The sequence below is a fragment of the Zea mays genome, chromosome 9, assembly GCF_902167145.1.
Source record: "Zea mays cultivar B73 chromosome 9, Zm-B73-REFERENCE-NAM-5.0, whole genome shotgun sequence".
In the NCBI taxonomy this organism is placed as follows: domain Eukaryota; kingdom Viridiplantae; phylum Streptophyta; class Magnoliopsida; order Poales; family Poaceae; genus Zea; species Zea mays.
The window spans coordinates 50,822,657-50,849,699 of NC_050104.1; the positions used below are offsets into that span (position 1 = coordinate 50,822,657).

A 27,043-nucleotide genomic window follows, 5' to 3' on the forward strand; every position below is an offset into this window, starting at 1 on the left:
TGTGATAATTATGAGTTGAGATATTGTATCGACGTGTAGCCAAATATAGTCATTCTCGTGTTGCATTGGTGCTTAGATGTAAACTAAAATATTTTATGCATTTATTATAACACTGACCGAATGTTATTTAGTCTACAATAACATATCCACTGGATACCTGATACCCGGTGGATACCCGATGGGCATGGATACGGGTACAGTTTCTTGCCCGATTGGTTTGGTGGGTATGGATATTTATAGAAGTCTTGGGTACAATTTCGGGTCGGGTATTATTATACCCGAACAAAACCCGACCCGCTGCCATCCCTACTCTGGGGTAGTCAGTAGACTGACCAGAGTGTGAGATTATGCATGTGCAACCATGTTGGCCAGCTTATGGTGTGCAGATGTGGAGCACAGGGATGGTGGTCAACGGCGGAGGTGAAGATCGTGCGGGTTCGTGTCGATGGACCAGGAGCGGTGAAGGACGAGCGCCGGGACTTGACCGAGGGACCAGGGTCGTCGGGTGACTAGTCGTGGTGGCTGACACCTAGGACACACACTCACGTGAGGATGTGACGAAGCGAGCCATCTCGTCGGCACGGTCGAGGACTGGTGGAACACGTGTCAAGGACGTGGGGGCGCCCACACAGTGCTATACTCACGACAATTTCGGTGGTTGAGCCTTAAAACCACCCAGCGCTACGGATGACAGGTTTTCAACTGGGTTTGGCCTTAAAACCCGATGGTGGCAATTTCGGTGAAAACTGGAGGCGACAGTGGCGTGGTCACGGATGGTGCATTAAGGCGAAGCAACTCCATGTGAAGTGTGTGGCCGTCAGATGAAAACTCCAAGAGTTGGTCCATTTCACCCCGGGGGTGTGGATAAGCTCTATGTAAATAGGGTAGACTAGAAAATAGAAATAACTCGTTATAAATAGAGAGGAGGTCTGATTAGTTCAGCATCTCTTTGGCTTAGTTTAATTTGGCTCTTGTTTTAGAACTCCTAGTTTTCCTCTAGGTTTTCACCAGTTTAGCCAGGAGATCTGCAGTGATTTTGTTTGTCGACTGTGCCTTGTAATCTGTAATGATTAATCCGAGAAAGGGTCGCCAGTTCGACCCACAGGTTTTGGTTGACTTCAATCTAAGTTTGTTTCCTTGCTGAATTTTTGAAGTCTTGTGTTCTTGAGTTCTTCACTTCCATTCTCTTGTTGATTTGAGAAGTACTATCGAGTTCTTGTGTTCTAGGTGCTATTGGGATTTGATTGGTGGGTGAGATATACTCATACTATCACTTTTTACGCCCTGTTAGTGTAGTTTGTGGTTATGATCTTAGCTGATCTCGTTCGTTCTAGAAAACCCCAACAAAAGACCAATCATGTTCGTATTTTCAGATCTGTGGTTGATTCACAAGTTCGATTGAAGCTCAAAATTTGTGGAGACCTTGGAAACATATTTGTCTAGCTGTGTGTAAAATTTCAATTCAATCGGCGTTTATTTGGTTCAGTTTGACATTTGAGAACAGAATTTTGTGCTGCTGAATTCAGCAATTATTCTGTTGTACACGACACGGTTTTAGACCGATTCCGACTTTTCATTGTCCGATTTTCGATCCGTTTGTTTTGCTGGTCTCATGTGAGTCATAGAAATATTTTGTAACATCACTGATTTACTAATGTGCTTTTAGTTTAAGCATTGACTTCATCTTAATTAAAGTGAATTATTTATTTTTAGTGTTTGGCAGAAAAATAGGATTGGCTTTCATTCATTCCTCTAGTCGTCTCACAGCATCTGCTGCTACTTGTTGCGTTGCGTTGACTGCCGCCTTCTGACAGCGCTGCTGGAGCTGCAGCTGCGAGCTGCCTGTTTGGAATCGCTTGCTCGCGGTATCATTTTATTGTACTGGAGCTGTTGTCAGTGTCAGGAATACAAGAGCCGTGTGGAAATTGTTCGTCCAGTAGTACCATTCCACTGCTGACTGCTGAAACACAATAATAGAGGCAGAAGCAGAGGCAGAGGCAGAGGCAGAGCCAAGACGGTTCCGTTCAGTGTCTGGCGGCGCATAGATAGATAGCCATGGCGAAGAAGCCAGTGGAGGAAGCGCTCCTCGCAGCGGCAGACGAGCAGGAGAGCCTGAGCGTGCGCGAGGAGCTGAAGAAGCAGCTATGGCTGGCTGGGCCCATGATCGCCGGCGCGCTCCTGCAGAACGTGATCCAGATGATCTCCGTCATGTACGTGGGACACCTTGGAGAGCTGCCCCTCGCTGGCGCATCCATGGCCAACTCCTTCGCCACCGTCACCGGCCTCAGCCTGCTGGTAAGTAACCACACACCACAGCTCCTCTACTCACTTCACTTCCATTCCATGCGCTGAATGACCCTGTTCTGCCTATGTATACTGGTACTAGTTGCTCGTCTCATGTGATTTCCAATGCATAAGACGATCGAATCACAGTTAGTTGGTGTCCTTATTAATTACTTGGCCACTCATGAACAGTTGGTTTTGCGGTCACTGCTCGCGTCGCGAGTTCTTGTTTTCTCAAGTGTCGGTGTCTAGGCCACAGTTGCTGCACTACGTTTCATCCTCTCTTTCGGGAGGAAGATCAACGAATGCCGAGTCCCAAAATATTAATAAACGCTAGTTGCTATAAAAACCATTTGCCTTTTTGACTCTTCGACGCCGTCTACTAGTGAGGAACTTGCATTGATCTTTCTGTATAATATAGTACTACCTTCTTTACAGTAAAGTATTAGCTAGTATCTGATGTGTGTCTCCAATTTATATATTTTTTCGGAACCTCATGTGTGGCCGTTGTGAGATCTTTCTCGATGGTAGACATGTTTTCTGGCCTTTCCCCAATTACTATATTGCAGCAGATGATTTGTTAAATATGCTTTACGTGAATTTGTAAGCTGCATTTTTCTTTCTTTTCGCCTATGGCCACAGTAGGTGCTAGCACCATATATAATTGACACAATCATGGATATGCAGTTAATTGATGTATACACATTAGGGCTTATTCGATATAAGAGGATTGATGGGATTGTAGAGGATTAAATACATTGCTAGTTAAAATTGAATAGAAAGGGACTTAATCTCTATCAATCCCCCATTAATTCTCATGTAACTAAACAAGGCCTTAATTGGTGCTTGCATATAAGGGCGTGTACAACCCTATTTAATATGGGCCCTAGGGATTTAATTGAAAAAATACAAGGAATCTGCTCTTCGTGAAGAGTCCGTCTCTACACAATTTTTCATATACATTGTCTCTTAACTACATTTATGATTCAGGGGCTCAGGATTGTACAATGTAGTTTTTTTGTTGTCTCTTATACATAGAAAATCATTCCATCGTCTCAGGATTGTACATGCCCTAACTAGATTCAATGGGGATACGCAATAAATGTGTCACAGCTAGGGGAGGCAGTCGAATGGATGCTAGGGCATGTTTGGATTGCAATTTTCAAGAATCTAGCTTCTAGAGACTTTGGGATTTGAACAAGTCAGTTTTGCCATCTTTTCGCATCTTTTTGTGTCAACCTTTTCCAAATTCAAAACTGTCTGTATCTAGCATTTCCTAGTTTTTCGTGATTCAAAAGAGCAACAAATCAAACTATGCCTAGCTTTCTATCACATGAGGTTAGCACCAAGATATCCATGCTTAATTCATCGGTTACAAAATGGACCCTTACAAGCTCAATCATTATATGATATGTCGATGAACTCATATACAGGACAGCCACCCCTTACAAGTTACAACCCTTGTGCAATATGTCAACTCCACTAACCACGGCCAGACCGTTCGAATATAATCTCGGACCATCTGGCCATAAGTCGGATTGTCTATAACCTATCCCGGATCGTCCGGTGTCCCGTCGGACCGTCCAGTGACCTACTACGGACTGTCCATGGTACATCGCTCAAATTGGTACAATATGCACAATGTGCATCCACACTCTGCACCACACCATCACTACCCTCCTCCACCTTCAGCCCACCAAAGCCAAATCTTTTCACACCTAGAGCCAACTATCGCCCACCACATAAGAAGATAGAGGGGTTCACACCACCAAACACAAATTATCCTTATGGATAATAGCCATAACAATGGCCAGCCATCTGAGACATGTCTTAGGATCTGGTCATAGACCACCAGCTACCATGGATAAAGTTGGGGAAGAAATAGTTGAATTATTCTAAGACAGGCTAGGAATTGGTATGTCCAGTTTAGGGCCGTCATATCGAAAACCATATTATCACAGATTTGACGTCATACCATACCCATAGAGCACGTAGGCCACTTTTTGGTGAGTGCGGTAAAATCGCACATGAGCACGTATAGGCCACTTTTAGCACAATTAGGAGAATTGGCTGATAAAGAAGCTTTTCATGTTCGTTTATTTTCTTTGTCCCTTACTGGTACTGCTTTTGCATGGTATTTTGAGTTGGCTTCTAACTCTATTAATTCTTGGGGGTCAAGAACACAAATATCATGAAAACATCTTCTCTAGGAAATATGAATTAGAGTTGGTTGATCTAGCATCACTCTGACAGGTACATGAAGAGTCGATTAATGATTACATCCAGAGATTCTGGGACACTAGAAATCGATGCTTCTAGATCCATATCCTAGATAAACAGTTAGCTGGTTTAGCTTTTAATGGGTTACATTCCTACTTAAAAGAAAATTTGGATGGCACCCAATTCTTTTCATTAGCTCGACTACATCAATGGGCTTTGGCTTGTGAAAGCCGAAGCAAAGATATTGTAGAAATGTAACATCATAATGTACATCATGATAGTTTAGATGATGACTCCAAGGATGTATATGCCGCTGAACTTGTTTGGCCTGCTAAGGCCAAACTTCTAGGTTGCTCTTGTTTTACAACCGGTTTAAAAGAATTGACAAGAAGTTAAATTTATATTTAATGTTACCATGTGTGACAAGATATTTGATGAGTTACATAAAAGTGGCAACATTGAGATAACTCACATTATTCCACCGATGAATGAGTTGAAAAGGTGTGTTTATTGTAAGAGGAATTATTATTTTTCTCATGCCACTAATGATTGTAATATCTTATGTCGGCAAATACAATCGGCTATAAATGAAGGTTGATTAAGATTTCAAGAAATGCAGATTGACTAGCAACCATTCCCTATCAACACACTAGAGCCGACAGACAAGAAAGCCTAACATAATCAATAAAACAACTCACATGGAAGTAATTGCCTAAAAGACTCCTAGTGGAAAGGAGTTGCTGGAGATCACCATTAGAACTAAGGGCGTCGGGGGGCAAGCATGATTGCCCATTAGGCCAAAATCTTATGCCTAGCACCCATTGGATGGTCCGGGCCCTAAGACCGGACGGTCCGGCTACCTACCATGGACGGTCCTAAGACAACCAAAGGTGTAGGGACCTGTCGGTACCCTGAAACAGGGGTACCCCTTACTACAGTATGAAGACGCGATACCCACGCGTCTATCTCTAGTCGCGTGGTGAACAGCGACCGACCCCACCACGTGGATGGCTTCGGGGCCGCCATGTGGCCAGAGAAGACAATATCCTCCAAGGTGTCAACAGTGGGTCCGGACCCCCATGGGAAAGTATCGGCCCCTGCATATACAGACCGGACCCCCGGGTAAGGTCCAGGACCTCCACGGGCGCGAACTGGACCCTTGGGACGGGTCCCAGACCCCTCTGTGTGGGGTCCGGGCCACTCACAGCAGGGTCCCTAGATTCTGGGACAAAGAATACCTAGGCCTTAATCAAGGCCAGGCGGGGGTCCGGAGCCGACACATGTCCGGACCATACCGTGTGCGCTTCTGCTCCCCGCTCAGGCAGAGACCCGATCCTGCCACGTGGCCTACTGCCTGTGACGTAAGCCAACGGGCGAAGCTTAACGTAAGGCCTCTGCATTTATTGCGGATAAAGCGTGTCGCCTGTCCATTCCACTGGCAGGTGATGTGCCGCCTCGGCATTTAATGAGCTCTGTCCACTCCACTGGAAGGCGATGTGCCGCCTCAGCATTTAATGAGCCCTGTCCACTCCGCTGACAGGCGGCGACCAGGCCATCCTGCAGGCGCGTGCCTGTCCATTACGTTGGCAGGCAGTACACCATGCTGCTGCGCTCATCATGACTCGCGCGTTACCGAGGAGGCAACCATGACATATCAATACTATATGCACTATGGACATTATGGCGCTCGGAGATCACCCTGGCGTTACAAGCAGTAGTTACTTCCTTCCATTTTGCCCCTGGGCCCACATGTCGGGGCTCAGCATCCTTGTACGTGCCCCCTTGAGCTATAAAAGGGAGGGCACACGACGTTACAAGGCAAGCTCACTTAAACTCTCAAACTCACAAGATCGTACAAGCTCTCAAGCTCAATACAACACACAGTGGAGTAGGGTATTACGCTCCGGCGGCCCGAACCACTCTAAACCCTTGTGTGTTCTTGTGTTCTTGTGTTCATCCCGATTTCATCTAGCAGGCAAAACGCTAAGGCCTCTCCTCATCTTAGGATTTAGGGCGGGTGCGTTCCACCACCCGGCCGGAGAATTTCCCCTCCGACATTTGGCGCGCCAGGTAGGGGGCTTAGGCTTTAGGTTTTTTCTTGTTTTCCTGCTCGACACCATGGTTCACATCGTCGAGCACCATGATTTCATGCCTGAGGACTTCATGGTGGAGGAAGGGGTTGCCTCTTCCACACCGTGGGCCACCAACCGCCCTACGCCTGGTGCTGCTGCTGTGCACTCTGCGTGGTAGCACACTCCCGTGCAAACATCCAGGGAGTCTAGGGCTGCGCCTGGGGCGCTGTCTGTGGCCAGGGAATTGCTGTGCCACCCTCCTAGCTCCACGGCAATGCCGGGGGCCATGAAGCAGTGGCGTGATGATGTAGACCGTCTGCTCGGCATGGCGTATTCTGGCTCAGTCAGGCCCAGGCCTCGGTCGTCCCGGCATCAACATGAGGCGCGTCAGCGTCAGTGCGCTCCCCCTCGGTGAGGGCCGCACCGACTGAGGACCTGCTGGTGGAGCTCAACTGTCGGCGTGCGGGAGAGGACGCTCCAGTCTCTCTGGAGAGGTCTAATGACCTGTGGGCAGAACTCAACCTTAGGCGTGCGGACGAGGATGCCCACGTCTCTCTGGAGAGGAAAAGTGAGCGCCGACAGAACGTTGAGGGTCGCAACCTCGACTACGACTTCGTTGCAGTTGCACCGTAGACTCCAACGGGCGCCCGGTTCTAGGCGGGTGTCCCCTTGGCCGGCGTGGGCTGCGCCGCGCTGGCAGATCATTTCCGCGCGGCGACTTGGCCATCCAAGTTCCGGCCACACCTGCCGGAGAAGTACGACAGTACGTCAAATTCGTCGAAATTCTTGCAGGTATACGTCACCGCCATTATGGCAGCAGGTGGAGACACCACCGTAATGGCAACATACTTTCATGTAGCCTTGTCTGGGCCAGCCCGGACTTGGCTCATGAACCTCACCCCAGGATCGATCTACTCCTGGGAAGAGCTTTGCGCGCGGTTCACAGCGAACTTTGTCAGCGCTTATCAACGGCATGGCGTGGAGGCTCACCTCCATGCAGTGAGGCAGGAGCCCGGGGAAACTCTCTAGGCCTTCATCTCCTGCTTCACCAAGGTACGAGGGACTATACCCCGTATCTCCGATGCTTCCATCATCACCGCATTCCACCAGGGGGTACGTGATGAAAAGATGCTGGAGAAGTTGGCCACGCATGACGTGGAAACTGTCGCCACGCTCTTCGCTCTGGCCGACAAGTGTGCCAGGGCCGCCGAGGGCCGTGCATGGCACTCGGCACCACAGACCGGAGTTGCCCAGATGGGTGGCTCGGGTGCCGTCGCTTGGGACGGCAAAAAGAAGAAGATGAATCGCAGCCTCGAGAGGCCGCCATCCGCTGCTCCAGTCGTCGCAGCCGCGACTGGGGGTCGGAGCGAGCGCAATAAGCGCCCACAGCCGCAGAGGGGTAATAGCGGCTCATGCCCTATACACCCCAACAGTCGCCACAGCGCCGCAGAGTGTTGCGAGATCATCGAGCTCACAAAGCGCGTCAGCGAGCATCGCGAGCAGACTTTCAAAGATGGCTCCCCACCTTGTCGCTGGCCTGGCAAGGAAAGGGTCGACGACGGCGAGGTGGCCGCAGGAGAACGGGACCTCGAGTATCAGTCGCCCGAGGGGGTCCTGAAGGATGTTTTCACTGGAGACTCCAACTCCAGTGACGATAGCTAGTCGAGCAGCCGGGGGGACCCCGTTCTTCCTGGTCTACGGGGCCAAAGCCTGCCTTCCCCCGGAAATCCTTATGGGCTCCCCATGGGTCCAGTCGTTTGATGAGTCTATTCAGGAACAGCTACGGCGTGAGGACGTGGACTTCATCGACGAGCATAGATGGCAAGTAACGATCCGAGATGCACGATGCAACCAGGCGCTCAGGCGCTACCATCAACGGTTTGTGCATAGTAGGGAGCTCCGGGTCGGGGACCTAGTCCTAAGGCGAGTACTGAACCGAGAAGGGATCCACAAACGCTCCCCTAGTTGGGAAGGACCCTTCAAGGTGATGGAAGTATGCCGACCCGGGTGTGTCTGCCTTGCCACAACTGAAGGAGTGCCTCTTCCCAACCCCTGGAACAAAGAGCATCTCCGTAAGTTCTATCCATAGAAGCAAGTCTGAGGGGTTGGGGTTTCTTCTTTTTGTAACTAGGTCGTGCATACGTGTATGCCAGCCCGGTGAGGTCCGCCCTCATAAGCCCGGCCTGTTGGTCTGCACCCATGCATATCGAGTTATAAAAGAAAGGAGTTACCCCGTCAGATGTGCTTCTATGATGGTTTTATTCTGCTACAGTTTCTGGATATTATTTTTTATCTAACCCACCCATACAGTTCCCACCCTTGTTGGTATGACGACATCCAAATTGAGTAGCCAGGCTTGCAGGCTAGGACCCCTCTACGAAGGCAGGGGGTCCGGCAGCCTGGGGGCCAGTTCTAGAGAATGGGTACTCGTTCCCTGGGGTGGTCCGGAGCTGTGTAGCCGCTTAGCTTGGTTCCGTACCCTAAGCCTGCACGCTCCGCCACTCTATGACAGGTATCCTAGTATTTGGAACTATAGCCCTGTGGGTCCGGCAACCTAGGGTTCGGTTCTAGAGAATGGACGCACGTCTCCTGGGGAGGTCCGGAACTGTGTAGCCGCTTAGCCTGGTTCCGTACCCTAAGCATGCACACTCCACCACTCTGCGATGGGTGTCCTAGTATCTGGAGCTGTGATTCAGGGGGTCCGGACATACGGCTTGGCTTCCCAGGCTCAATCCTGCAGGTCCTATTGCATGAATCAAAGGATGGCTGATACCAGACGATGGGTCCTATGGGTGTGCCACTAACACTTCCTAGCTGAAGCTGTGTACAGGTCCACGTCCCAGTCGAGGCTACCTCCTGGGGGCCGGATCACCAACTATTTCTTAGGTATGCTGGTATCCAGCCTTGACACATCGAGCCTACATCCCAGGGGGGCCAAGTACCAGGAGAGGAGTTGGTAACGCCACACACAGCAAGAACAAATACCATACAGATAAGAGTTGTTTAATTGATAGTTCCCAAAAGTATCTTACAAAAACAAAAGTTATTACATTCGCCTTCAAGCGGAGCCCTAGCCTCATTTCTACAGGTATGAGCTACTCGACATCAGCAGGGTTGCACTGGAAGTGCGCGGCCACCGTATCCACGGCGTCTTGTACGACCTCCCGGGCGGCGTCTTCAGTGTCGACAACCGGACCAGCGATCACTATCACCGCTCGTGGGCTTCCTCCCTCAGCGCCGTCGTAGTGCAGCTGCCGCTGCAACCGCCGGGCGCAGGCCTGCCGCTCACCCTAAACACGGTAGCGGCCACTAGGAACAGCAGCGCTAGCGGCAACTCGGTGCTACAGCTTGCCAATGGCGGCGACCTTCTCGTTGTGTGCGTCAAGGCGAAGGAGCCCTCATCGTTGGAGGCGACGTTGAGGCCATTAAAGCCAAAGAGGTGGAGGCGCGGCAGCGCACGACGCTCGGCGGCCTGGCCGCTGAGACGGAGCCAGAGCTGGACCAGTTCATGGAGGCATACCACGAGGTGCTGGTGAAGTTTAGGGAGGAGCTGACGAGGCCGCTACAGGAGGCAATGAAGTTCATGCGAAAGATGGAGCCGCAGCTCAACTCGCTTCCCATCTCCGGAAGGTCGCTGCGCAACACCGTTTCGTCCGAGCGCTGGCGGAAGAAGTGCCACCCCCACGAACATCTCGCACGGGTGGGCAAAGATGGCTGCCTGAAGGATGGAGTGGGGTGTGAGGTGCTGAAGTTGGAGGCCGAGATCCTCCAGTAGCAGCAGGAAGAAAGGCGAGATCGGCAGCGCCAACCCACAGAAGAGGTAGGAGACGAAGAGCACAAACTCCCCGGCGGCGAGATCGCCGAGGGGAGAGGCGCTGGCGCGGATCCTTCCGGCGAATGCCGGCGCGCCCCATCTGAGCTGGTTGCGCACCAGGTTGAGTGCCACCTCGGACTAGAAGCGCTCGGGATGGACTAGCGAGGCCATGGTGACTACGGCGGCGGAAAGCAGAGGAGCACAAATGCAAAGGGGCGCGGAGAGCTTGAAGGCGAAAGGGCGCAGCAGTTGGCAGAAAATGCGAAAGCGTAACCGCTGCACGCGGGGTGAATCCCTTTTCTAGGAAGACTCCCTTGCTCGCGCCCCGAGACGCCGCAGAAAATCTCGCCCGACGCGCACCAAAGCAACCCAGCCTATGACACGGGGGCCCGGGCCCACAAGTCATACGGCTGGTGTGCGGGTCTTCGAGCGCTGAGAAGGCGAACCATCACGTGAGGAGCGAACCACCGCCAGTGGTAGTGCGCCTCTTCATCTCCGCCGAAAACAACGGCCCGGTCTCTGACACGGGGCTCGGGCCCACGAGTCATACTCCTTGGGCGTCGGTTTCTGAGTGCAGAAAGAGCGAACCGCCGCTCGTGCCATTACTGTGCCTCCTCGGGGCCGCCACGGAAGACAAAAAAGGTGAATTTTTAAACCGATGCAGAAATATCGAGGCGCCTCGCGCGTGGCCTGGCGAAACCATTAGGCGTGGGGGCCACGGGTCAGTCAGCCGCAGGGACAGATGTGGCAGTTGGCGTGACCGAAGGCGGACTGGCGGTGATTACGTCAGCAAGCGCACGGAAGCGGCGCGTCAATCGCCAATCAAGCTTTGGCCCTACCTGCAGGCTCGTATCCTCCCCTGAGGTGGGCCCGGGGGCCACTGTTGGTACCCTGAAATAGGGGTACCCCTTACTACAGTATGAAGACACGATACCCACACGGCTATCTCTAGTCGCGTGGTGAACAGCGACCGACCCCACCACATGGACGGCTCCAGGGCCGCCACGTGGCCAGAGAAGACAATATCCTCTAAGGTGTCAACAGTGGGTCTGGACCCCCATGGGAAAGTACCGGACCCCTGCATATACAGACCGAACCCCCGGGTAAGGTCCAGGACCTCCACGGGCGTGAGCCGGACCCCTGGGACGGGTCCCGGACCCATATCTGTGGGGTCCGGGCCACTCACAGCAGGGCCCCAGGATTCTGGGACAAAGAATACCCAGGCCTTAATCAAGGCCAGGTGGGGGTCCGGAGCCGACACGTGTCCGGACCATACCGTGTGCACTTCTGCTCCCCGCTCAGGTGGAGACCCGATGCTGGCACGTGGCCTACTGCCCGTGACGTAAGCCAGCGGGCGGAGCCTGACGTAAGGCCTCTGGACCGCGCGGCCTCTGCATTTATTGCAGATAAAGCGCACCGCCTGTCCTTTCCACTAGCAGGTGATGTGTCGCCTCGGCATTTAATGAGCCCTGTCCACTCCACTGGCAGGCGATGTGCCGCCTCAGCATTTAATGAGCCTTGTCCACTCCGCTGACAGGCGGCAACCAAGCCATCCTGCAGGCGGCGTGCCTATCCATTTTGTTGGCACGCAGTACGCCATGCTGCCGCGCTCATCATGACTCGCGCGTTACCGAGGAGGCAACCACGACATGTCAATACTATATGCACTACGGACATTATGGCGCTCGGAGATCACCCTGGCATTACAGGCAGTAGTTACTTCCTTCCATTTTGCCCCTGGGCCCACATGTCGAGGCTCAGTATCCTTGTACGTGCCCCCTTGAGCTATAAAAGGGAGGGCACACGACGTTACAAGGCAAGCTCACTTAGACTCTCAAACTCACAAGATCGTACAAGCTCTCAAGCTCAATACAACACATAGTGGAGTAGGGTATTACGCTCCGGCGGCCTAAACCACTCTAAACCCTTGTGTGTTCTTGTGTTCTTGTGTTCATCCCGATTCCATCTAGCAGGCAAAACGCTTAGGCCCCTCCTCATCTTAGGATTTAGGGCGGGTGCGTTCCGCCACCCGGCCGGAGAATTTCCCCTCCGACAGGACCCTAGACTTTCAGACCACAACGTCCGAAAAGAGGTACGTGGAAGCAAACTACATCCAAACATTTGGTCGGTTCGTTAGTGCTTGTCAGGGTTCAAATCCAGGGCCCCCGAGGCCACTGGTTAGTAGATAGATAAGGACCAGGGTTAGTCTGCCATGGGTCTGATCTATCACAAGTGAATCAACCACGCCCATAGGACGCCCCTCGGCATCGAGCCAAGGGGTCAGGCGAGGTGGTGGAAGGCAGAGGGGGTCAGATGAACCAAACAAAACCCACTCGAGTGAGACTTGCATGCTCGTCAGACTGGTCGTACAGTCAGCCCTACGTACACCGCATTAATTACATCAGTCTGCATACACAGCATGAACAGTGTTAGTCCTCCTTCCACTCATGCCCTACTGGTCCTAGGTCCAAGTCTCACTCATGAACTACGGGTCCTAGGTCTAAGTCCACGACACCCTACATCCCTGCACGATGACAAGAGGGAAGGCTAGCGGACAGGCTACAAAGGCGAAAGGTCGACATAGGGAATAAAGTGGACAAAAATCAGTAATGATGACGCACGAACTTCCCTTGCCTGCACGAATCAAATCCACCCCCGCAATCTTAGAAATACAGCAGAGGACCCACACATGCAAGGGAATCAACACACAACCAGTTTTCATCATGGGTGAAAAGCTTGTTTACGTTGCGCTCCCTTCTAGGAGAAGCCATATGTAAACCCCCTCCTTGGTCTATAAAAGGAGGGGTCAACCTTAACGGAGGGAGAGAGGAGAAAAAAAATGAGAGATCCGATATCGGAAAAAACGAGAACCACGAAACATCTGACAGGGCATCGAAGATAGCTCCTTAGAGAAGTAAGACACCACATATGGAGACTAGGGATCTCTCCCTCTCTCTCATCTGCTTGTAACCCCTACTACGAGCAACTAGGTATCGGTAGCGCGAGCAACCGAAAACAAGAGTAGGGACATTTTTCCTGATCCAATATAATTCTTACACCCACTGAGCACACCATCTGGCCTAAAACGTGCATACACAAGTTTACATCCCAGTGCTAGTTCAAAACTATCACACCCAGATTTAAGGACAAATCCAGGTGCGTCTCAAATGTGTGCTAGGATCAAGTCTCACACATACGATGACTCATGCATGGTATAGAAATCAATGTCACATCTTTATTATATCATAGGGGTTCTATACAAAATAGCTAAATAATTACATCATTGACGACAACGATCGTCGACAACCTTAGTTGACTGGGAGATGATGGCCTAGACCTCTCTGAACTCATCATAGCATCCTTCATGTTCCTTCAGTGGTACATGTTCTTGACCTGGTGTGAGTATAGAAAGGGTGAGCTCACATACGTTCATCCTCAACAAGTGTGGGGAATAATGTGCATGAGATAACTTACGGTGGGGGCTCATGTAAAGTCTAAGGCTTACTAAGAAGAATGGTTAAGGCTGAGCATCGCTTTTAATAAGTTAGTCAAAATTTTATTAGCAATTACTAATTATAAGTGTACACCAATCCAATTAAATAATTGATCATAATTAATAATAAATCCCACAATGTAATGCAAATGACAGGTTAAGTTTAATTCCATAAGTTACTCATGCGAGGGTCCGAGCCACTCTTGATCGTGAACATGGTTGATATACAAGTTTTACACTCTGCAGAGGTTGTGCATCTTTAACCAAAAGATGTGTTCCTTTTGTCACCTCGGGTTGGTCGGACTCTTAAACACTTCCAAGGTGAGTAGGCAAGGGTACATTGTGAGGCCTTTCCAAAGTTCCACTATCATGAGAGATCCCGCTACAGTTTTAGGCAGAAGGAGGTGATACAGGAAACCCTCATCCGAAAAGTCATCATAGCATGATTGACCCGAGAACCTCCCTATGTCGGCAGCTTCCTCACCTTGCTTGCCCCTTTCGGGAAAGGATTAACTCACACTAGCTTTCCTAATTAATCAACCAAGGGTGTCCCATCCCACCCTTATGGTAGCACTGTTTTATCAAGTGGTCGCTCCATGTTCCAATTAACATGATCATAGTTCAGATATAATATTAATCCCAAAACCAAGTAGAGTAGTAGCAAGACTACCAAATAGTTCATTTATTTACAAGGTGTAGGGTAAACAAACTAGGTAACCTATTAGGTCCCATCAATTTAACCTAAGCATGTCACGATTATTATCAGGAACATTATTAGGTAAAGAAAGTGATTAAGGGCATAATTGCCTTTTGGGTGCAACTACATGTACTTCTCCAAGTTGGGCTTCAGGTTCCTCATGGCCTTGCTTCTACCTGTAGCAATACATACAATCAAGCAAATAATGGATATGTTAACATTACACCTAAACATAAGAATAAATTGCGTAAGAATATTTTACACGTTGCTACGAAAACGTGGGTTCAAGAACCACTAAAATCAGAGTTATGGTTGAAAACTTATGGTTTTCTGATGTTCTTAGGTGATTAAATAGTGAGAGCACCTAGAGAGGGGGGTGAATAGGTGATCCTAAAAAATTAACTCAACAAAACAAACTTGGAGTAATATTGGATTAGTGAAAGCGAAAGCCAAGTCCGAATGAAGAGGAGAGAACTTCTTCACTTAATTGCTCTTACAAAGTGAGTATTAAACTTAGAGCAATTATGAAGTGAAGTGAACTACTAGAAAGAGTAGAATCGCTATAAGTTAAAGACACAGTTGACATGACGATTTTATCTCATGGTTCGATCAAGCATAAAAAATGCTTGCCTAATCAATGTTGTGGTGTCCCAATGGACGAGGGTTGCACTCAACCCCTCTCAAGCGATCCACTGATCAACTTGAGTACCATGGTTCTCTTTCTTATCTCAACTTTTTCCCGTTGTGAGGAATCTCCACAATTTGGAGTCTCTCACGCCTTACATAATTTGATCTCAAATAAACTCAAGAGTAAGGGGGAGTAGAAACACACACAAGAGACAAAGTTACAACAACGCGCGCACGCAAGTCGAGAGAAGAGCACAAGAGACAACGCAGTGGAGTTAGCACTCAAAACAAGTGCTCGGATCTCAATCTATCAAAGCAATAGCGTGGTCGCAGTGTCTCAGTGTCTTAGGATGTTCAAAGGATGCTTGGTGTTGTGCTCCATACGCTTAGGGGTCTCTTTTATAGTCCCAAGGGACATAGGAGCCGTTGGAGCTTCAATTGGAAGGCCCTGGTTGCCTTCTGTCCGTAGGTGCACCGGATTGTTCGGTGCATATCAGACACTGAACAGTGCACCGACATGGAATCGCGTGATTGGTTGGTTTCCTGTTCTAGGGGCACCGGACCGTCTGGTGCACCAGGTGACAGTTGGCCCTCGACCGACATGGCAGCTTGCTGTTGGCTAGCTGGCACACCGGATTGTCCGGCGCTCCGCGCTGACGGTCCGGTGAATTATAACCGACGTAGACTGAAATTCCCGAGAGCAACCACTTTAGCGGACCATGCACCGGACTGTCCAGAGAGTGGCACTGGACCATCTGATGCTACACAGTCCAGCCCAAAGTCTCCTTTTTCAATCTGATTCTCTTTTGCTCTTTTAGACTTGACATCATAAAGTCCCTATCACTTAGACAAATATGATTAGTATACAAAACAATTGACTAAGTGTCCAGAGCTTACCTTTTTCACTTGGTCCCATATAGATGTGTATTATGTCCTCTTCCAAACTCAATTTGCTTCATGTACCTTTGCTCATTTCTCATGTTAGTCTAAACATAATGTGTTGTGCAGTTAATCACTAAAATAATATAGAAATGGCCCAAGGGCACATTTCCCTTTCAAATAGTAAAGATATATTCTATGTTAATTAATATAAATCATGTGAGAAAAGATAGTCCAAGAAATGATTAATTTAACTTTAAGCTAAGTTATAACTTAAGTAGAGATCACATTTTAGTCAGATTACAATTATTAACAAATTAACTTTTGATTAGAAAGGTCAATCTACTAAAACATAGGTTAAATAATTATCCAATTATAAATGTATGTGATATTGTACAATTAATGTTGTTACTACATAGTAATATTTATATGAAGCTAACACAACTTAAACATATCAAATCGAGGTTAAAAAGAGAAATTTATGATTTAAACAAGTTTGAGTTGTTTTTATTATTAATTTTGATGCCAAAATACCTATCAGGGCCATAAATGTAAATACTAGGAGGGACGTTGGGTTGATTCTATGAATTTCCAGGGTCTCTTTAGAAAAATGTCATGCCTGCATTACATGATGCGCTCTGGCCATTTGATTAGAGATCAAGGACCCAGATTAGATGAAATAGAGGTACGGTACTAGAGCCACTGGATCAGAGATCCACGATACAAAATCCGATGATGGCATGATCCGATCTAAACCATCTGATAGCCGATCAACGGCTCAGATTTTATGCACCAAAACAGTATGGCTAAACCTAATCCCAACCGTCCAAACACCGATCGATGGCCAGAATCTGTCCTCCCCCGCCACCGGCGGCCAGGGCGGCGGCACACTTGCGCTACGACGACGCTATCGTCGGCGATCAATGAATCGGCGCCCCAGTGGAGAACTTTAGTGTGGCACAAACCGTGAAGGGAAGACGACAACGTGAGGTGTCCTTGATGAATGGCGGCTCGGGCGAAGTCTCTATTAGCAACCCAGATCGCCGAGCCGCCGTAGCAGGTTCCAGGAACCACAGAAGGGGAGTGGAGGAAGGGAAGAATAACAGTAGTATTAGGGTTCACAATTTTCGACACAGGTTCTCAGCGGACATGCCGTTTAAGTATTCTATTACACGGCCTTCGGCCGATCAGTTGATCCAGTCGTGGCCCACAACTCTGGAATTCAGCCTTCATGCACGGCGGCTCTTGCCTTCTCCGGCTTCAGTCTTGGTTCCCTGCTCTTGTGTATGGGCCTCGTCAGCTATGCTGACAGTCTCTTGACTCCATTGAGAAATTGTCAGAGCTTCAGTCGCCTCCCCGCCCCGCGACTGTCGCCATCGTGTTCCAAGCGCACGGTCGAGTCTCCTAGGCTCGTGCACGGAAGTACGACGACGACACTTGCGCGTTTCAAGGGTGGTGGCAACTTCTCCTTCCTCCCCTATGATTTCCGCTTTCTCCAGCGTGATGGGATGAGGAGGGGGTTGCGGCTGCACAATCTTATAACGCTAGTGCGGAGTCCGCTCCGTTAGCGCTTGGCTGGGCTCGACACACGAGTGCCAGGTAGAGATGGCAATGGGTACCCGCGACCCAATACCCGATGGGTATTTACTCCATTAGGGTATGTATGTGGGCTAAATATTATACCCGTGGGTCTGTTATTGGGCAAAAATCTTCACCCAATGGGTAAACGGGTATTAGAACGTTCCACCTTCAGCCATACCCGTTAACCCGTGGGTATAAAATACACAATATAAACTTAGCCCAAGCATGAACTTAGACTTTAGTCATCCATTTTTTTACTATTTAATAACCTTTTAGGCCATTATGTCATAGAAGGCTTAACGACAATTTAATGACCATGTAATGGAATGTGTAATTCACCCAATGTGTGTTCAATGGATGGTTAAATGATGCTAGAAATTTTGTAATGGTATTTAGATGGATATACTTGATATTTGTATAATATAATATTTTGATAGATGTTTAATTTTTGTGGGTACGGGTGACCCGATGGGTGACCCATACCCACTTGGGTATGGGTATGGGGTAAATCCATACCCGCCAGTGTATATGGGTGACTCGATGGGTTTATTTTTTTGTCGTGGGTATGAGTATGGGGTAGTAAAATCCGGTGGGTATTTACCCATTGCCATCTCTAGTGTCAGGTGGGTAACACAGCGTCTGTAGCAACCGCCATGGACTTTTATGCGAGGAAGAAGCGTCTAGGTGCTGGGTCCAACCGGTCAGCGGCTGTGAACGACGAAGGCAACATCGAGTCGGTGGAGTGCGTGCGGTGTTGGGCCTAGTCTGGCCACTCGACCAATGCGGCGATAAAAGAAAAGAAAAAGGAGAAGTGAAGTAATCGGGCCGCACGGGAAAGGGTATTGGGTCGAGGAAGGTTGGGCCCGCGAGTTGTGGAGATGAGCCGCTAGAAGGGGAACTCGACCCACGGGGTCGGTTTTGCCTTTTTCTTTTCCTTTTTCTTTTCTGTTTTCACTTTCCTAACTTCAAATCAAGTTTGAATTAAAATTTTTGAATTACATTTAAATGGTGTTCAAATTTCAAGCCTATTTAAATGCACAAACCAAAATCTCGGCATGAATGCAAAGTTTCTTTTACTTATTTATTTTTTACTTACTTAACTCAATGCCTCTAAATGTAAAATTGATGAAAGGAATATTCACTCAAATAAATAGAAAATATTTCTATTATTTTTTATCTGAGTTTCACCATTATATTTTAAATTTAAAAACTCAAATCTAAATTCGTGACATCAAAATTTAATATTACTTCTAATTATTTATTTATTTTAAGCACATAACTTCAAAGTAAGAAAACATGCATTAAAGGACATTTTAATCTTAAGTTCTTTGGAAATTTTTCTTGAATCCCAAAATCAAGATTTGGGGTGTTAAGGAAACAACGACAGTAGGCGCACCAGGTAGGGCCTTTGTGTGTTTTCACCATCCTTTTCAGGCTCCAAATGGCCAGCCACGACATAGAATAGGCCCTCAGAACAACCATACGCTTCGGGAGCCTTGACTTCATCGTCACCGTTGAAGGGGATCTGGTCTAGGTTCCGATTGCCTGGATAGCCCTGATAGGAGATCTCAACACTATCATGGAGTCCTTCGGTGTCCTCTAACTCGCCTCGCAGGGGCACGACCTGAGGCGAGGCCCACCCTCATCCCCCGCCATTGGGAGATAAGGCAGCAACTTGTGACACACCTAGGAGCCCAATCTGTCTTGTAGCAACCTGCAAGCCTTCTTCACCTCCCTCGCCAGCCTAGTGTCATAGCTCGCTGAGGAAGAGTCAATCTCCCCTAGACGATTTCGACGACAGAATCCCCGCGGCATTCCCACCAACCTCTCCATAACGTCGTATAATTCTTGCACCATTGAGCACACCATCTGGCCCTAAAACACGCAACAAAAATTTACTCACCGGTGCTAGTTTGAAACTGAAAGTCGCCTAGAGGGGGGTGAATAGGGTGAAACTGAAATTTACAAAGTTAATCGCAACTACAAGCCGGGTTAGCGTTAGAAATATACCCGAGTCCAAGAAAGAGGGTGTAAAACAAATCGCAAGCAAATAAAGAGTGTGACACACGGATTTGTTTTACCGAGGTTCGGTTCTTGCAAACCTACTCCCCGTTGAGGTGGTCACAAAGACCGGGTCTCTTTCAACCCTTTCCCTCTCTCAAACGGTCCCTCGGACCGAGTGAGCTTCTTCTTCTCAAACAAATGGAACACGAAGTTCCCGCAAGGACCACCACACGATTGGTGTCTCTTGCCTCAATTACAAGTGAGTTTGATCTCAAGAAAGAATGAGAAAGAAAAGAAGCGATCCAAGCGCAAGAGCTCAAATGAACACGACAAATCACTCTCTCTAATCACTAACGCTTTGTGTGGAGTTGGGAGAGGATTTGATCTCTTTGGTGTGTCTTGTATTGAATGCTAGAGCTCTTGTAAGTAGTTGGAGAGTAGAAGCTTGGATAACTTGAATGTGGGGTGGGGGTATTTATAACCCCAACCACCAAACTAGCTGTTTGGTGAAGGCTGCTGTCGACGGGCGCACCGGACAGTCCGGTGCGCCAGCCACGTCACCCGGCCGTTAGGGTTCGACCGTTGGAGCTCTGTCTTGTGGGCCCGCCTGGCTGTCTGGTGGCGCACCGGACAAGTCCTGTAGACTGTCCGGTGTGCCACCCGCGCGTGCTCTGACCTCTGCGCGCAGGTGCGCATTTAATGTGTTGCAGTCGACCGTTGCGCGCGAAGTAGCCGTTGCTCCGCTGGTTCACCGGACAGTCTGGTGTGCACCGGACATGTCCGGTGAATTATAGCGGAGCAGATTCCCGAAGCTGGCGAGTTCAGAGTCGCTCTCCCCTGGGGCACCGGACACTGTCCGGTGATGCACCGGACAGTCCGGTGAATTATAGCGAAGCGCCTCTGAGAATTCCCGAAGGTGTGAAGTTCAGCTTGAAGTCCCCTGGTACACCGGACAGTCCGGTGCGCCAGACCAGGGCACACTTCGGTTATCCCTTGCTCTCTTTTGTTGAACCCTTTTCTGGGTCTTTTTATTGGCTTATTGTGAACCTTTGGCACCTATAGAACTTATAGACTAGAGCAAACTAGTTAGTCCAATTATTTGTGTTGGGCAATTCAACCACCAAAATCATTTAGGAAATAGGTGTAAGCCTAATTCCCTTTCTGAAACGTCGACAATGCCGACACTACTTTTTATCAGCTTCTCTCTAAATGTCAAAACAATAAGGTCATTCCGCACAATCGGCCAGCAAAACAATCAAAGTCGTCTGTAGGAAAGAAGTGATCCGTGTGGGGGCAAAGAATTGTCATCTACTCATATGTCCCCAGGGATATCGTGGTACTTTCCACCTGTCTACTTATCGCCGATGTTTTGTCCTACTCACATGTAGGATAGTGCGGCGATGAATATGTATTACGTGTATAGTCTGTTTGTTTATTCGGCCATCAATTACGTGTATAGTCACAGCGAAGAAGATGCAATCATAAAGGGTCTTTATGCATTAGATTTCTATTAGATGGCTATTGTGTTTGGTTGAAAGAGGTTGTTGCTTGCATCGACCTAGAGTTCTTATTTCAGGAACAAGATGACTTGTGAAATCTATTTTTTCTTGAAAGACGTTGGTAGTATAAGTGTTTTTGGTTCATGACCTTCACCGAAAGGTAGGGGCATATGTTGAACACTAAATTTGGCAGCACTAACATTGTGGGACATTCCGCGGGCAAGCTCGGACGGTCCAGCCCCCGGACAGTCCGGCTTGTTAACCCAAACCGTTAGGGATCAAATCAGTTCGAGTGAGAGTCCTGATGTGTTGCGAGATCTTCCCCATTTATTGCGTTATCTTGTTAGACTTCGCTTATAATAGGGTATGTACCTCCTCCCCTATAAATATGAAGGGGTATGGCCGATTGAGAACACACATTATATTCATGACTTAGGTCTAGATATAGCATAGCTTTAGTTGTATTTTCTCAATCTCAATCTTCATCTCTCTTTGGCTCTACACCGCCCCCGGAAAAAAACCCTACGATCTCTCCTTCCAGACAGGGTCTCTCCCGGATGGTGAGATCTAGGTTCTACATGATCTAGGTTTGTGCTCGTACGTTGTCACAAAAGTAAAAAGTTAGTATAAAACATAGATACAGAATAACAAACATCACTATTTTATATGAAAATTTTGTAATATTATATTGACAATATAAATATATGATATTATTATAAATACGTCGAACAAAATAGATTGAACTGATATCGAATGCAAAGAAGAGCGTAATTATATGCGCCACAACGGATGGTCCAAATACCTACCGCGAAAAATTCAGTGACCTATCTCAGAAAGTACGCTAGCCCGTAGACTTCGGTCCTGTATGTCGTCCTATGCATCGTTAGTATTTGGTCCAAAAAGATGCCAACACAACCGGTGCTGATGTTTTTGGACGGAAATCCCTTTCTGCTGTAGTAAGAGTTATCTCTCTTATTTTTCTCAGATCCTTACAATCATGCTTGCGCACGATTGTGGGGTATGATTCAGTGATTGTGGGGTATGATTCAGTGATTGTGCCTCTCTTTGTGTTTGAGCATGCATGCAGCTAGGCATGGCAAGCGCTCTAGACACACTGTGCGGCCAAGCGTTCGGCGCGAGGCAGTACTATCTCCTGGGCATCTACAAGCAGCGCGCCATGTTCCTCCTGACCCTGGTGAGCGTCCCTCTGTCAGTGGTGTGGTTCTACACCGGCGAGATCCTCCTCCTGTTCGGCCAGGACCCGGACATCGCCGCAGAGGCCGGCACCTACGCCCGGTGGATGATCCCGCTGCTGTTCGCGTACGGCCTGCTGCAGTGCCACGTCCGGTTCCTCCAGACGCAGAACATCGTGGTGCCCGTGATGGCGAGCGCCGGCGCCGCCGCGGCCTGCCACGTCGTCGTCTGCTGGGCGCTGGTGTACGCGCTCGGGATGGGCAGCAAGGGCGCGGCGCTCAGCAACTCCATCTCCTACTGGGTCAACGTGGCCGTGCTGGCCGTGTACGTGAGGGTGTCCAGCGCCTGCAAGGAGACGTGGACGGGCTTCTCCACGGAGGCCTTCCGCGACGCGCTCGGCTTCTTCAGGCTTGCGGTCCCGTCCGCTCTCATGGTCTGGTACGCGTCGTGTCTATTAATGCAGTTTCTGTAGATCGATCGAGCAGCAAGTAATATTATTGTTGTTAAGCAATACATAATAATGGCCGGTTGCGCGCAGCTTGGAGATGTGGTCGTTTGAACTCATTGTGCTCCTCTCGGGCCTTCTTCCCAACCCAAAACTGGAGACCTCCGTGCTGTCGATCAGCCTTAACACTGCTGCGTTCGTGTGGATGATCCCCTTTGGGCTTAGCTCAGCTATCAGGTAATGGACGACGACTTGAGAACCCGGAACCAAGCTCTGACATGAACATCACCTGATAGAAGGTCTGCTTGCTTTGGTGGTGCTGGCTTGCTCTGATCATGGTGGCCTGGCATGGTGCAGCACTCGCGTGTCGAATGAGCTGGGTGCCGGGCGTCCTCGAGCCGCCCGCCTTGCGGTGCGTGTCGTTGTGTTGCTGTCTGTCGCCGAAGGGCTAGGCGTGGGCCTCATCCTGGTGTGCGTGCGCTACGTCTGGGGCCATGCCTACAGCAACGTCGAGGAGGTGGTGACGTACGTGGCCAACATGATGCTGGTCATTGCAGTGTCCAACTTCTTCGATGGTATCCAGTGCGTGCTTTCAGGTACGTGCAGTACAGAGGAGCTATGCTGTGCTTCCTACTACACAACAGCTAGCGGACACCGGAGTTGACGACTCCTCTTCCTTCCTTCCTTGTGATGTCCATGGGATGGATTGTACGTAGGTGTGGCTAGAGGCTGTGGATGGCAGAAGATCGGTGCCTGCATCAACCTTGGCGCCTACTACATCGTCGGCATCCCCTCTGCTTACCTCATAGCGTTCGTCCTGCGTGTCGGTGGGACGGTGCGGCTTCTCCCTGAAACTATTTACCATCCCCCAGTTCTTTGGCATGGCCATTGTTTCTCAGTACTTCGCTGACAAATGAACAGGGACTCTGGTTGGGCATCATATGTGGGCTCATCGTACAGCTCCTTCTGCTCGCGATCATCACTCTCTGCACCAACTGGGATAGCGAGGTAGTACGCCCATTATATTAGTTGGTTTTTGATTGTGGTTGACAACTTCGTACACAAAATCTCTCACTCTGAATCTTTGAATCCATATATAGGCAACGAAGGCAAAGAACAGAGTGTTCAATTCTTCCTCTCCAGCATCCGGAACGTGAACGGATTGGCGGTGAAGTAAACGGCGAGCAAACACGGAAACTATAGGAGTTATGCCTGTAGTTTTGGAAACTTCAGCACCTCTGATCCTCTCCGATTTTCTGGCTCCCACATTAACTCTAATGGTTAGCATTGACACTTGCAGTCTGGATTTTGAAACATAAATGCGTTCCTTGAACAGAGTAGGAAGGGACCAATGGAAAACTTATACAATAGTGTTAGATCGCATGCAACATTGTCCTCCAAAGTGACCTCATCACACAACAAAACGTGGGTAATTCCAAGACCACTTTTTCGGTACAATAAAACTGTGGTCCGAATCCTCACATCGGGCCAAATGGGCCAGCCGCCAGCACAAGCTGTGGTCTAGTTGCTGGCTGGCCTCAAGGCCACCCGGTGCGTGGCAAAGGAGGCGTGCGGTTAGGGGTCTGGGCCAATGCTGTCAACCAATCTCGATACGTTTACAAAATCAACAGTGTGTTATCGTAGACACGTAGACGAAGCAATACGTGTGGATATATATATATATATATATATATATATATATATATATATATATATATATATATATATATATATATCTCTACTAACTATTAAGTTAGCAGTGTAGACCGCCCCCGCCTCCACCCGCACGCCCTTCCGCAAACCCCGCCGTTCGCCCGCTCTTCCTACCACCTCCGCAACCGACAGGACGCCGCTGCGGCGGCACTCGGTCCGGCTGCTGGCGCTCGTCGCCGGGGAGCACCCGCGGGACGCCGTCGCGCCGCTCGTGCCCAGGCTCCTGGCCGCCTCCAGACTTCAAATCCCCACCACCATCGAACCTCCCCAACCCGGCAAATCCTAAATCCAATATAGGCTAACCCTAGCCGCCCATCCGCCCGCCGTGAAGGCGTCGATCAAGTTCCGGGACGACGACCGACCGCTGCTGCGCGCCAAGGTGCCGATTGGCGTGCTAGGGCTGCCCTTCCTCTCGGGCCTCGCGGCGGGGGGAGACGCCAAGGACCTCCGTTTTGACCTCTCCACCGCCTTCCCCTCTGTCCCGGCGCTCCGCCTCTCATACCGCCCCAACGAACCCCTCCAGCCTTTTGCCCTCTCCGTCCGCACGGGGTCCCCTATCCGCGCCCCATTCGCCCTCGCCGCCGAATTCAACCTCACCTCCTCCAACCCGCCCGCCTTCTCGCTCCTCTTCAAGCCCCGGATCGGGGACTTCGCCGTCGCAAGCTCCGTCCACTCCCCGCCGACACCGCCGCCCACATCCACTCCGCCCCCGCTAGCGATCAAGATGGTCGACCTCACCACCAACAGCGACGACCACGACTGCGAAGCACACGGTAACGACCTCTCCTTCGCCGAGAATGTATTCGGGGCGAACGTGGCGGCCGCCACCGGGACGAACGGCGGCGGCGTAGGCGCGCTGCTGTCCGGGATGCGGCTCACGACCAGGAGCGTGCTGCCACTGTGGAGTAAAGCGAGCATGTGGTTCCAGTGGGGGCTGCGCGTGCCGCCGGAGATCAAGGCCACGCTTGCAGACAACGGGTACGGGCGCAAGGCTGGGAGCCTCGCCATCAGCAAGCTGCCGCTGCTGGTGATGAACAAGATCATTATCGAGCACACGCCCAAGGTGCCTTCACAGTCTGAAGCGGACAAGAAGAGGAAGAAAGACACACCACCGGCAGCTGAGGATGAAGAGTTCTCACTCATGAAGAGGCAACTGGATAAGCTGAATGCGGAGAGCACAATGCTGCGTCGTGCAGTCGAGGACTTGAGTGCAGAGATTGGAGCCGGCAAAGGCAATGATCGTAAGCTGCCAACAGCAGTGCCACCTCAACAACATACTTTAGTGTCGAAACCAGATCGTCATTTCCACATAAATGCGAAGGAATTGGTAGACAGTGGGACGAAACCGGCCTCAAATGAAGCAAGTGAGGAGTTGAAGAAGGTGCTTGAGGGCCGACGGAAGTAAGAAGCACCTAGCTAGGGCTTGCTGTTATTGCAAGCCCTACAATATGACATAGCTGCTGACTATTGTGTCAGGTTTTGTGGTTAATAATAATACTTCCTCGCTGGAGAAGATTGCTAAGGGCAGTTTAGCCCCTCGCTGGAGCCTGGAGGCAAGTGAGGTTGCCATTCGCCATAGGTGTGGTAGTAATTTTGCCTCAATTCTATTTTCATTGCTTGTCTTAGGATATCCTGTTCTGTATAAATTTTCATATTTTGATCTAAAATGAATGATGGATTAGCTTTTTCAACAGCCCCCTTCGAAGGATGTGGTATTAATCTCAGTGCAATTTAGGTATGTGCAATTATTTCTTTGAATCAAGTGTTGAGCATTGGTGACGCTCCCAAGTTGCCTATATCTTAAGAAGCGGCTTGGCTGATTATTAAGATATAGACAACTGAAGTGTGAACTCGGAAAATAGGTCTGGAATAACCCCAATAACTCTGAATTGTTTTGAGTATCCTTTCGTAATTCCTATGTTAATTTAGGGCTCAGAGCGACGATCGATGTTGGATTCGGCACAAACATGTACAAGTTGAAACGGTTTCTCCCTTGTCGCTGGCTGCTTCTCTCTTCCACGGCAGGGCAAAACCTTCCCTCTCGTTCTCCCTTGTTGCAACTGTCTCCCTGCGCCGCCTGTTTGTTCCCAGTGTGCTTTGTCGGACTTGGACGCGAATAGGGGTGGATATCGAGCCAGCTCGGCTCGGCTCGACCGAGCTCGAGCTGGCTCGTTAAGGGGACGAGCTGGCTCGGCTCGACTCGTTAAGCAACCGAGCCAGAGAACCAGCTCGGCTCGACTCGTTTGCGAGCTCGAGCTGGCTCGTTTAGCTCGCGAGCCAGAATAAAAAATAGTATACATATATATATACAACAATATAATCAATTGCTAATTAATTTCATACTAATTTAACACTAGAAAAGACTAACAATACTCATAATTTTATATATCACATCATTTAAACCCTAAACTAACATAGTTCATCACTTATTAATTCATCCAATACAAGTATAGGATTTGTTGTACAGATAAATGCTAGCTCATTCGAGCTAACGAGCTGGCTCGAGCTCGTGTCGAGCTGGC

General features: G+C 49.4%; 2 protein-coding genes across 2 annotated transcripts; both read left to right on the forward strand.

Moving 5' to 3' along the window:
- Window positions 1-2,048: 2,048 nt before the first annotated feature.
- Window positions 2,049-24,264, forward strand: LOC100382400 (uncharacterized). The gene is made up of 7 exons (NM_001175145.1): window positions 2,049-2,295; window positions 22,257-22,801; window positions 22,902-23,045; window positions 23,166-23,404; window positions 23,525-23,643; window positions 23,730-23,816; window positions 23,909-24,264. The coding sequence occupies exons 1-7, from the start codon at window positions 2,056-2,058 to the stop codon at window positions 23,963-23,965; spliced, it is 1,431 nt and encodes a 476-aa protein (NP_001168616.1). The 5' UTR covers window positions 2,049-2,055; the 3' UTR covers window positions 23,966-24,264.
- Window positions 24,265-24,807: 543 nt separating this feature from the next.
- Window positions 24,808-26,245, forward strand: LOC103639942 (uncharacterized; the record flags this gene model as incomplete). Its single annotated transcript, XM_023301085.1, has 1 exon — window positions 24,808-26,245. A coding segment is annotated over one exon (1,119 nt), but the record flags the coding sequence as incomplete, so codon positions are not given.
- Between the last annotated feature and the right edge of the window lie 798 nt (window positions 26,246-27,043).

Coding starts and splice junctions, on each gene's coding strand:
- LOC100382400 (NM_001175145.1), top strand. CDS start 2,056: ATGGCGAAGAAGCCAGTGGAGGAAGCGCTCCTCGCAGCGGCAGACGAG. Junction 2,296..22,256: donor TCACCGGCCTCAGCCTGCTG/GTAAGTAACCAC, acceptor GCATGCATGCAG/CTAGGCATGGCAAGCGCTCT. Junction 23,644..23,729: donor TCCTGCGTGTCGGTGGGACG/GTGCGGCTTCTC, acceptor ACAAATGAACAG/GGACTCTGGTTGGGCATCAT.